Here is a 13,070-nt window from a genome sequence, read left to right as displayed (position 1 = left end):
CCTCCCTCCCTTCCCTTCCTTTCTCTTGTAGTGAAAGTTGGAAGGAGGGTAAAAGCTGCACCGGGAAATGCTAGGTGAAATGGAACTGACACATGTTAATGTGGAGGTGCAGCAGGACAGGGTCACTCTGGAGGGGATCCAAAATGGGGACTCCTGTCCCAAAGGCTGTGATTCTGCCTATCAGCAGGAACAGCGGGCTTTTAAAGAAGCTCTATTCCACATGTTCTCTGTCTGGAGTTGTAATTCACTTGTTAATTTGGGAGACAGTCATTTCTGAGATCTTCTGGTACCATCCCCAAAGTCTGGATTACTTTGTTCCTATGGTGGGTGTGTACTCAAGGACAGATAAATCTGCCTAGGATGAGGAAGAAAGGTAATCCTGTTTCTCCTAAAATTAGGGAAGGGGAGAGATTAGGGGTTAGGAGAGCTTTTATTTTTTATTTATTTTTTTGTGTGTGGTATTGGAGTTTGAACACAGGGTCTCACACATGCTAAGCAAGTGTCCTACCACTAAGCTACACCCCGTCCCCCAAGAGATTTGAATTTTATAAACGTAGGCATTAGCTGGGAACTGAGCAAAACTTTACCAATCCTCCAAAAGGCAGGGGAGTCCCTGATCAGTGACTGGGTTTTATGAAGTATGTGTTGAATCGCATGCGTTTCTCCAGGTCTCACACTCTCAAAGCGCTTTCCTTTCATTCCTGCCCTCTCTTGGGCCTGCAGGCATGTGCCCTTCCCTTGAGCCTTCTGCCCTGCTGGGCGTCTGAACTCAGGGTTTCACAGAACCCTGACCACGGGTGCGGGAGGGCAGGCAGGAGGGGCTGAGCCCTGCCTGGGCTGAGACAGGTGCTGGGAAAGAGTCCAGTCCATTGGCAACTAATGGGGGCATAGCAAGACAGCAGGTCGCATCTCTAAGAGAGAGGATGGGGCATGCTGCCACAGCCAGGAAGTCCTGAGCGTGGTTAAGAGCGTGGGCTCTAGTGGGTTGACCATTCAGGGCAGCTCCTGGCTCTGCCTTTCTCAAGTATGTACCTGGGGCAAATGACTTTGCCTCTTTAAGCCTCAGTTTCCTTGTCTGCAGCATAGGGCTTACTAGTTAATAAAGCACAAAACATGGTGCCAGGTACAAAGCTGGCACTCAATAATAAGTTTAGTATTGTCTGGAGTCAGAGATGCAAGGAACAGAAAGCCCTCAGGAGTCTGGGGTGGGGCGGGGAAGCGCTGAACCCACAGCATAATTCATCTGGGCCTCTCAGCTCCAGGCCTGACAGAGGCAAGCTTGGCAAGACCCAGTTGCTTTATATTTCTTGGGGGCAGGGTGACCTGTTTCTGGATCTCAAATTCCATCAGATGTATCTAAACTATAAAATGAAGCGGGGAGGTCTCATGATTCCATTTAACAGTTCAGTCACATCTAGCCTTTGAACAATCTTTAAAATTCTCTAGTAGTGGCCTCCCTTGAAAGCTTGTCCCAGAGCTGAAGACCCCTTAACCTCTCCAAGTTCTTCCTTAGAGCTAACCTATTTGGATTTTGCTGCAATTTAAGTCCATCTTGTCTTCTTTGGTCCTTTCTAAGAATAAAGGCCAGTGCCCTGGATGCAGAGCCACTGCTAGGATCCTCAGACGTCACTGCAGACTGCTATAAAACCATCCTGGCCTTTGTGTTTTTCAGGAAAAGTCATCTCAGGCCACTGTGCATTTTTTGTGTAAAACACTATCACAGATTGAGCACTAATATATGCCAAGCACTAAGCCAAATGGTGGGCTACAAAGAGGCACAAGGCCAGGCCCTTTCCCTTGAGGATCTATGGCTGCATTTCTGAGGGGGAAGCAGAGGCTAAAATTAACATATTCCTCAAATAATTAATGTATTATGAAACATGAGGGGTCTGGAATGTTGTTTCTAGAAATAAGTTCCCCTTCTAAGACTGTAGACCAGCACAAGGGAAACACATCAGTCCTTCTAAAACATTCTAGAGCCAAAAAAGCAGGATTTTAAGCTTTCAAGGAATCCAGCATGATATAATTTTGTAAGTGCTTAGATCAGGAGGCCCAGATTTGAACTCTAACTTACCAATTAACCACCTGAGAAAGTCACTTAGCTTCTCTGACCTCCAGTACCCCTCATCTACAAAATGGGGACACCACATCTACTCTATCTACCACAGTGTTTGTGGAGGGGATCAAGTGAGGTGACAGATGGAAAGTTACCTAGATTATAAACATGGGTTTTGGGTCCTAGCTGTCCCTTACTGAATCTGTGACCCTGCGTACATCACTTAATCTTGCTGAGCCTCGGCTTCCTCATCTATAAAAGCAGACGACACTACCTATTCCATCGGGCTATAGAGAGAAGTGAGATCATGGCTGGAAAGCCCATGCCTAGGGCTTCGTAAATGACAGGTGGTGTGACTACCACTACAAATGCCAGAGACAAGCTGCTCTTGGTAGTAACGGGGTAATACAATTTTTATCAAGTAGGTACACAATCCAAGTACTGCAGTCAGTTTCTGGGCAAGGTATAAGCTGTAGACTGTTGTGCCAGGAACTCCCCACGCCTTGACACACGCTTGGCTTTGAACACATCTTCTGTGTTCATGGAAGGGGTGTGTTGGAATAACACTGCCTGGTTCTTTCTCTGGCACCCTTAAAAGTAGCTACTCCCCGTAAAAGCCTGACCTTCCTTGACCTGCGTGGGGTGGGCCGCTCGTGTGTTCAAGTCTGCTGCTCCTGCGTGGCCTTCTCTCTGGCTTGCTCTCTGAGCAAGCTGCCATGAGTGGCTCATGTGTCCTCTGCTTCCTCTCACCTTGTTGTAGCCTGGTTGTCCACCAGGCTGCTCGACCTGTAGCTCCAGTGGATCTACATGGGAAGGGAACAGTAATTTTGGCCCCAAAGTCAAGACTCATTTTCGGGAATAAAGCTGTGCCCATTTCTCAATGGGTTCAGACCTCAGAGGGGTGTGTGTATGGGAACAGTTACTGAACTCTCAATTCCAACACAAATGGGAAACCCAACGAGAGGAGGCCATGCCCCTCGGTTCAGGGCTGGCTGGTGCCCAGTGGATGTGACACCCACCTTATACATGATGGGTGAGAACCAGGCCGGCATGAAGATGAGGTTGCACAGGCGTGTGGTTGAGCAGTGCTGGTCAATGCTGGCTAGCAGGGCCACCTCACCCAACTTTCCATGGCCTACAATCTCCACGGGCACCTTCAGGATGATTTCCCCTTGCTCTTCGTACACACCTGGAAACAGCACGATTCGGTCATACAAGCTGGCCATGGCCAAGGCGCTGCCCAGGCTGTCAAACTCATGGCCTGGCCCCACACTCAGGGTCCGTCGTTCCCTCCTCCTGCGGAACAGAGAAAAGCAGACGGAGGACTCCAAGTCCAGGGCGTTCTTGGTCCATGTCTTGGAGGCAAGGTAATGCTGCTTGAAGGCCTCCCTCCAGGACTCGGGCTCCACGTCAGGCTGGTTGGGCCAGTTGGGGTGGCGGCACTCCGTACAGCCCAGGCACAGCTGCCGCCAGCGGGTACTGTCAAGACTGAGGATCAGTTCATACCAGGCCCTGCATACCAGGCTGCAGCGGCCCAGATCAGGAAGGTGCAGGTAGGCTAAGATCATGCGCCACAGCTCCAGGGGAAGGCCTCCAGCCTCCATGGTCACCTGGAGAAAGACAGAAAACAGAAGAGGCTTTTGTCTATTCTGCTTACCTTTCCCCTTCATAAAACAGCCCCTGCCATCTCCTGACCCCCAGGGATGTGCAAGTGAACAAGGCCCAGCCAATCAGAGGACCCATCCCTGCAATCAAAGTCCTTCTCTGAATTTTCTGACCAGGCATTAGCAAGGAAGACTCTTTTTTTCTTTGGTCACTCTAAGAATATGACCCCAGAACTCCTGGCAGCCAGGTCCCCCCTACCATGGAGAAACCTTGTGGAATGAGAGCCAAGCAGAAAACAATAGAGATGAAAGATGAAAAATGAAAATGAGGATGAAAAACAGCGAATGCACATGTATGTGTCTGGAGGTACGCAGTCCAGATTCCTGAAGATGCCCTGGCATCTGTGGTTCTTCCTCCAGTCTAGTGAGGAGCTCCAAAGGCCTTCCATAAACTCCCTTTATGCTAAAACTAGTTTGATGTGGGCTTCTGTGACTTGTAACTGAAAGGGTTTGGATTCACAGAGAGGGAACCTACCTTTGGCTGTGATGGTCCTATGGGTGAGGATCCCCTAGGTTCCCTGGGAAGAGACTATTAGCTCTTCATACCAGTAGAAATGAGAATGGAGTCTGTCTGTCTCTCCTCATTCCCAGATCAAGTCATTGCTACTGTTTTCCATGTGGGGCAGCCCCTGGAAAGATTGTGTGGGCTTTGGTCCTGGCTCAATCACTGGTTACTGATGTAATCCTATTGTCCTAAACATCTAGTAGGCTGGCTGCCCAGCCATCTGCCTCCTTGCTTACTCTGGAAAATACCCTTCCCTCTTACAAATTTATACCACACAATTACAGAGGCAGGGCTCCCTGAAGATGCGTGTATAGAAAAATGATACCCCAACCCCTCGGCTGCAACTGATTGGCTATAATTGATCCAAACGGGCCTTTGAGACCTCCAAGGGAATATGAGGTGCTATTCTAAAATCAGCATAGTTTCTTTCCCGAATGATGGGAAATGGATACCTTCTTTCCTAAGCGATAAACTCAGGAATAAGCTGGGTATGGTTGCACACACCTGTAATCCAAGCAACTCGGGAGGCTGAGGCAGGAGGATTACAAGTTCCAGGCCAGCTCTGGCAACTTAGTGAGACTCTGTCTCAACAACCAACCAACCAACCAACCAAATGGGCAGGGCTGGGGGTGTAGCTCAGTGGTACAGCACCCATGGATTCAATCCCCAATTCTGCCAAAAGGAATAAATAAACAACACATAAATGAATACAAACAAACTTAGACATAGTTGCTGGTGATCATTTTTCGCTGGGAGGGGAGGCAGAAGTGGGTCTTTAATGAGAGAAGAATAAATCAGAGACACCCAAAAAAAGCAGAGAAAAGAGCAGAAGCATTTCAGTTTCTCGGGAGTAGGCCACGACTCCAGTCCTCTCTCAGAACTCTTATAACAGATTCTCCTTTTGGCAAAGCTGACCTCATTGAATTTCTGTTCTTCATACCTAGTGAAAGCCCTCTTGTTTATTTTTATTTTCTTTGTGGTGCGAGGGATCACACTGGGCCTTACACGCTTGGCAAGCCTCTACCTCTGAGTCACACCCCAGGCCCCTCTCACTTATGTGTCAGCTTCCCCACCTAAAACCAAGAGGGTTGAGATGGATGAACTAGAGCAGCTCCCTCGCCGTGTACCCTACCGTCTCTGGACAACTGGAAGTTAGAACTGGAACAGGCTCCACAACTGGTCTCCCTGGCAAATGGCTTACCTACCCAGGGCCTTGCGTTTCCTCTCAGGTTTCTGAAAATGGTGCTCATGCTTTTCAGGTACCTAAGCCCCAAGAAAGCTAGAAGCACAATTGTGTGATCACGTCTGGAAGAAACGCTTGGCTTCTTCAAGCTGGGTGTGGCTTGAACTCTACAGATTAGTACTACAGAGCCCAGGCACGCAGGCTTCTGTGTCACGGTCGCCCAGTGAGGTTTTAGCAGGTCCTCAGCAACACTGGAGAAAAGCTGGGCCCTGGACTGTTATACTTTATAGAGAAAGGCCATTCATTCCCCTTGATAAGTGCCACCTTATTCTGGGACACTGATGTCTCCCGTTCCTTACTTCTTTCTTTAGCTACACTGTCTTGGTCTTTTTAAGAGAAAAACATTCTTTTGTCCATTCTGCATCAATTCTGTAGCTCAGTGATCATATCCATTTCCTTAGCTTCAACTACCACTGTATTTGCATGACTACAAAATCTCAATTTCCAGCCCCGGGTGTCTCTTTCAAGCTCCTTAGGGGAATGCACAATTTCCTGTTGGGCATTTCTACTTGGCTATTCCAGAGATACCAAGAAAACTCAACATCATGCCCCAAACTGAACTTTGAGTTCCATGTTAGGCTATGACAAAATACCTGAAACTGAAGTCCCCCTCCTGCCACAAACAATTATAAAGCTGGACAAAATATACAAGGCAACCGAATATACACTTCAGGCATTGAGCCACCAGTTGCTCAGGACCATGATTTTTGAGAAAAAGAGAAGGTGGGGGGTGGGGGTTGCCGCAAAAGCCTTTTCATCCCAGGGCACTTTCTCACTGTGGTGTGGAGAGATGGAGGCCGAGCAGAGGGTGATCTCACCGAGCAGGCAGATTCGAGTTCTGAGCTGCTGAAGAGGCTGGCTGGCATTTGTGAGGCACGGTACCAGACCAGAGAGAGCAGCACAGGGTGGGGCCAGGTGGGTGGCTGAAGACCAGGCTGTACATGCGCAGGGCAAGACTACGTGAGCCCTAGGGGAGACAGCCTGCTGTGGGGTTGAGAACTAAAAGGCGAACATTCGGGATCACACAGAGCTGGGAGACCATAGAATTCTAGCCCAGACCACGAGGAGAATTTGTGTGGAGACTCAGGAAGGACAGGCCATATTCAAATTGGAAGAACAAAAGTAAGCTTGACAGATCAAGCTTACTTGTGATTTCACTGCCTGTAGAATGAAACTGAACACTTTTGGAAGAAAAAAAAGCGGGGGGACAAAATCTAAGCACCCTCAACCCACCGGTCAGAAGACATACCTGTAGAGTATTGGCCTAGAAAAACAGAGTCCCACATAGAGCCAAACATGTATCAGTCAACTGAGTTGGAAAAGGGTCAGTGTAATTCAACGGGTGAAGAAAAGCCTTTCAATAAAAATCTTGATATTCACAGATAACAATTTGGTATCTATATGAACAATAATGAACCTTAACTCATACCTCAGACTGTACACAAAAATCAACTCAAGACAGGTTGTAGACCTAAACATTAAAGCTTGTAAAACTTCTAGAAGAAAATATGGGAAAATAAATTTGTGACCCCAGGGTAGAGAAAAACTAATAAACCAGTCTATTGAAATTAAAATTTTCTGATCATGAAAATATACAATTAAGAGGAAGAAAAGACAAGTGAGAGAAGGGGAGCAGATATTTGCAGTACACATATGGGACAAAGGGCTTGGATCCAGAATATTAAGAAATCTTGCACTTAGTAACAAAAATATCCAACAAAAAATAGGCAAAAGATTTGAACAGAAATTTCACAAAAGAGAAATGAGCGGCCAATAAATTCATGAAGCTCAGAAACATTAGTATTCAGTGCAGGTTGAGCATCCCTTATCCGAAATGCTTGGGGCCAGAAAGGGATCCGATTTTGGATTTTGGAATATTTGCACATATGTAATGAGGTATTTCGGAGATGGACTCCAAGTCTAAACATGAAATTCATTTATGTTTCATTTGTCTTAGAGTCTGAAAATAATTTATACAATAGTTTAAGTAATTTTATGCATGAAACAAAGTTTCATGGTCTGGAATTTTCTACTTGGGGCATCATGTTGGCATTCAACATTTTGGATTCTGGATTTTTAGATTGGGGAGCTCAGCCTGTATTACTCGATTCTTACTAGAACCATAATGAAGTGCCACTTTACATGCACTGAAATGGCTAAAATTAAAAGCGCCCAAAGCATCACAGTGGCAAAGATGCTCAGCAGCCAGACCTCTCCCACACTGCTGGTAGGAGTATAAATCACTAGGACCACTTCAGAAAGTTGGCACTTTCTTCTACAGTTGAAGAAATTTCACTCCTAGATATTTACACGAGATAAATGAAAACACGTTTCAAAAACAAAAACAAAAAATCCTATACCAGAATGCTTACAGCAGCTTTATTTACAATAGAACAACAAAAAAACTGGAAATAACCCAAACGTCCACCAACAGAAGCGTGGATAAACAAACCATGGCGTATTCATGACAAATACTATTCAGCAATAAAAAGGAATGAACTACCGACACAGACAACAACGTGGATGGACGTCGAAAACATGCCGGGGGCAAAAAGCAGCTAGTCACAAAAGACTGTGCAAGTGTGTTATGATTCTATTGAGGTGAAGTTTAAACACAGACCTAACTAATCTATGGTGATAAAAATCACAACAATGCTTGCTGTGCAGACTTGAAGACAACTTTGGAGGTTAAGGAAATGTTTTATATTTTGATTGTATATTGGTTACAGGGGTGCATATGTTTGAAAAACCTTCACTGGATAGTATGCCTCAGTATGTGCATTCCATTGTATGCGAACTTCATCTCAGTTTTGTTCATTTATTTATTTTTTCAGTACTGGGATTGCTTACCATTGAGTTACATTTCCAGCCCGTTTTTTTCTTTTCTTTTTTGAGACAGGGCCTCACTAATGTTGAGGTTGGCCTCAAACTTGTGATCCTCCTGCCTTAGCCTCCCAAGTCACTGGGATTACAGGTTATGTACCACCATGCCTGGCTCAGTTTGAAAAATAGTTCATATTATCATCTCTCTACCCACCCCTCTATATTCTACATCCTGCTTAATGCCACTGGCATCTTCCATTTGACTGCTCAAGTTAGTAACTAGGGAAACCTCCTTGATTTCTTCTCTTCTCCCTTTCTGCCTCAGACACTCTCTAAAGTCCTGTTTTTCACCTCCTTAATCACGTCCTTGTACTTCTTTATGGTTTTGTCTTGCAAGTATGCATTTCCATATACCAAAGTTTTAGTTTTGTCCTTAGAGTTTTAGCTTGATAGATATTTTGATTCTGATTTCATTTACAGTTCCCCTTCTTTCTGTCTCTTCTTTACAATTTATTTGTTGAAGGACCTGACCCTTTAAGCCAGTTTCCCACAGTCTGAATTTTCCAGACTGCATGCATACTCATGGAAGAGTTCAACTTGTTCCCGACATTAGTACTTCCTGCATGTTGGCCACTGGATCCAGAGGCTTGCCGAGGCTCAGATTCCACCCCTCTAGCACGTCTAGTAAGTGGTACTACTGTCTTTTTAACAGGAGGCACATTTATGGTTGTCTCTCCTTTGAGTCATCTTTCGTCTCAAGTTAGTTCCTCAGTCCCTTTAACATGACCCAGGAATCTCTGATAGCTTCTTAGCTCTTTGATATATCCAAATGTTCCTGGCTCATCTTATACATTTCCTGCCCAGACGTGGTATCAGTCATTTCTATAAGAAGCTGTTTTTTTTAAAGTATTGAAATAATTTCAGATCTGCATCCATTTATAAGAAATAACAGAGAGAGGTGCCTTGCATACGTTGCTCATTTTCCTTGAGTGGTAATATTTTGCAAAACTACAGTAGGTCATAATCAGCATAACAATTGTATTCAGAAGTCCCATTTTATTTTTACTTATTTGTTTGTCTCTGTGCTTATGTATTAAGTTCTGCACAACTGTCATCTGTGTAGGTCTGTGTATCCACCACCAGCCAAGAACACAAGGATCCTCCACATTGGCCTTTTATAATTACACCTGCCTGTCAGCTGCCTCTCTTTCCCCTAATCTCTGGCAACCATTCATTTGTCCTCCATTTCTAAAATCGTGTCATTTCAAAAATTACATAATGAAATCATATAGTTTGTAACCTTTCAAGATTGGCCCTTTCTTTTTTCCACTCAGCATAATTCCCTGGATATTGACCCAAGCTGTTTTGTTTATCAATAGCTTCTCTCTTTAGAATGCCGAGTGGCCTTCTTTGGTATGGACATTCCACAGTACGCTTTTGCAGAATTTTGACAAGTGCAGACACATGTGTAATCCAAACCCCTAGTAAAACAACAGAACACTCAGGAAGTGCCCTCATGGTTCTTTTCAGTCAATTCCAGCTCCGAGAGGCAACTGCTGCTCTGATTTTCCACCATCAGTTTTGTCTGTTCTAGAATTTCCTATAAATGAAATCATGGAGTATAGGTACTGTTATGAAGGCTTCTTTCACTCAGCGTAATCTGAGATTCATCACCTTGTTGCGTACCTCAGTAGTTTACTTCTTCTTACTGTGGAATTGTACTTTATTGTATATGTTAATGTATCATTTTTTAAAAAAATCAATCATTCTATGATAGGAAATTGAACTGTTCCCAGTTTATGGGTATTATGAATAATGCTGCTGTGAACAGTTTTAAAAAGTGCTTTTGAGAACCTGTTTTAAGTAAATACCTAGGAGTGGTATCACTAGGTCCTTTTCCCAAAGAGACTCGACCAGGTCACACCAAGGATGTCCAAGAAACACAGTTGCTCTACAGCTTCACCAGCTGTTGCCGCCAGTCTTTGAATGTTACCATTCTGGTATGTAATGCTAGACTGTTTGGTTTTAATTTGTTTCCCTCATGACTAATGATGTTGAGCATGTTTTCATGCGATCATCCATCTATCTCCTTTTAAAAGTGTCTATTCAAATCTTTGGCTTATTTTTAAATCAGGCAGTATTTTTATTATTGAATTATAAGACGTCTTTATATATATTCTCTGCCAGGTTTATGTTCTGTGAATATTTTCTCCAAGTTTGTGATTTGCCCTTGTCTTTTTTTTTTTTGCGGTACTGGGGATCGAACTCAGGGTGTTGTGCTTGCAAGGCAAGCACTCTACCAGCTGAGCTATCTCCCCAACCCGCCCTTGTCTTAATGGAATCATCATCTTCTTTTTTAATCACACTGATACGTTTCTTTTATTTTTTTCAGTTGTCGGTGGACCTTTATTTTTTACTTACTTATATGTGGCGCTGAGAATAAAGCCCAGAGCCTCACACAAGCCAGGCAAGTGATCTACCACTGAGCCACAACCTCAGCCCTTAATGGAACCTTTTGATGAGAACTCTGTAAATTTAATGAGGTCTTGTTTGCCATTTCTTTTTTTTCATTCTATTTTTTTTTTTTTAATATACTGGGAATTGAAACAAGGGAGCTCTACCACTGAGCTACATCCCCAGTTTTTAAAAAAAAAATTTTTTTTATTTTGAGATAGGGTCTTGCTAAGTTGTCCAGGCTGGCCTTGAACTTGTGATCCTCTTGCCTCAGTTTCCTGAGTTGCTGGAATTATGAGTGTGTGCCACCATGACTAGTTATTTTATCATTTTTTCTTTCAATGATTCTTTACCTGACTGGAAAACTTCTGGTAATCACTAAGCCATAAATACAGTCTCCCATATTTTCTTTTGAAACTTTGGGGTTTTTAACTTTTACTTTTGTTCTATGATCCACTGTGAACTAATTTTTGATATGGCATGAGGTGGTGGTTGAGGTTCGGTTTTTTTTTTTCTATGTGGCTATCAGTAGTGTAGGTCTATTTCTAGGTTAGTATTGTGTTTCCCTGATATCTCTGTTAATCCTAAGGCCTGCACCACACCATCAACACATTTTGACATTTTTTTCCTTTCATGAATTATGCTTTGATGTCAAGTCTAAGAACTTTTTACCTAGTTCTAGATCCTAGAGATTTTTCTCTCGTGTTTTTCCTAAAAGTTTTACACTTTTTACATTTTACACTTAAGCCTATCATCCATTTTGAGTTAGTTTTGATTCAGAAATAAGGTTAGTTTGAAGTTAATTTATTTATGCATCTATTTATTTGTTTGTGCATGTATCTATTTATTTATATGCCTAGCACATAAATTCAACAACTGGCCCAGCACCACTTGTTGAAAAGGTTAGCCATTCTCCATTGAATTGCTTTTGCACTCTTGGCAAAAATCAATTCAATACATTTTTGTCCTAGTTTCTTTCAATGGAAGTTTTATTTCAGAACCACAATCTGGGTGTCAGAGATGTTTATTTCTACTGGTCTGGTCATTTTTCCAAGCCTTCTTGGTGGACTTCTATCTCCTCCATAAAACTGTGAGTTTCTTTCAGGTAGGGTCTGGGTCTTACCTCTGAAGATTCAACACCCAGTGTTGATCCCTTTCTCAATTGCACCTCTTCAAGACAACAGAAAAGACAAGGACAGCATTCTTAGATTCAGGGTACTGAGATCACTCCTACGCCACTGACCCAGGTCCTCTGGGAGCAGAGTTTTCCCAGTCTCTGGGTTCTTTCAATCAAAGATGCCAATAGGTGATGACTTATCATTACTTGCAACGGACTCAATCACACGACTAGCACCCCTGGCAAGCTTAAATGAACCTTTCTGTCCGACCTTCACATAACCTCTTTCCCTCATGACTTCTAATTTTTGCATTCCACATCAATCCCAAAGTTACCCTGGACCTTTCTGAAGGCTTTACATGGCTCTGTCTCTAATTACTCATTTTCTAACTCAAATGCTGCTTTTCTTATCATAGTGCCATTTGCAGGAGGAAGGAGCTCCAACAGCGGGGTCACTCTGAGGGGGTTAGATGCAATTCGGCCTCAGGAAGCCCCTTTCCCACAGCTGCAGCTGGCCCTCCATACCCATAGGTTCTGCATTTGCAGATTCAACCAACCGTTTATTGAAAAAAAAAAAATTGTGTCTGTAATGAACAGGTACAGACTTTTTTTTGTCAATTTCCTAAATAGAATTTAACAACTATTTACATAGCATTGACACTGTATTAGGTATTATTAGGTATTATAAGTAATCCAGAGATTATTTAAAGTATATGAGAGGATGGGCATAGGTTATATGCAAATACTATGTCATTTTTTTTGTTTGTTTGTTTTGGTACTGAACCATATCCCCAGTCCTTTTTTGTATTTTATTTAGAGGCAGGGTCACTCTGAGTTGCTTAGGGCCTTGCTAATTTGCTGAGGCTGGCTTGGAACTCGTGATCTTCTTGTCTTGGCCTCTGGAGTCACTGGGAGTACATACAGGTATGTGCCACTGCACCTAGCTCTACTATGTCATTTTACATAAGGGGACTGTGTCCTGGTAGATTCTGGTATTTTCAGGTATGTGGCTGTGGGGCAGGGGGTGGTATTCTGGAACCAATCTTCAGTAGACACTGAGGGATGATCATATGTTCTTGGCTTCCCTTACTTACAAAGTAATAAAAAAATATTATTTTGCTAACTCCACATAAGTCTTGGTAACCTATACGTAGTTCTCTGAATTCAAAGACTTCACATACTACAATTCTTCTGACTAGCCCTGACCC

General features: G+C 43.5%; 1 protein-coding gene across 1 annotated transcript in view; it reads right to left on the bottom strand.

Annotated features, from left to right (window-relative positions):
• Positions 1-13,070, bottom strand: part of Fbxo10 (F-box protein 10) — a 52,506-nt gene that overhangs the window by 21,513 nt on the left and 17,923 nt on the right. The window contains exon 2 of the mRNA XM_047524994.1: positions 3,076-3,666. Coding sequence (XP_047380950.1) covers positions 3,076-3,660 — 585 coding nt within the window. The 5' untranslated portion in view covers positions 3,661-3,666. The remainder of the gene's footprint in view (positions 1-3,075; positions 3,667-13,070) is intronic.

The sequence above is a fragment of the Sciurus carolinensis genome, chromosome 14, assembly GCF_902686445.1.
Source record: "Sciurus carolinensis chromosome 14, mSciCar1.2, whole genome shotgun sequence".
NCBI lineage: Eukaryota > Metazoa > Chordata > Mammalia > Rodentia > Sciuridae > Sciurus > Sciurus carolinensis.
This window is presented reverse-complemented; position numbering and strand designations above follow the sequence as displayed.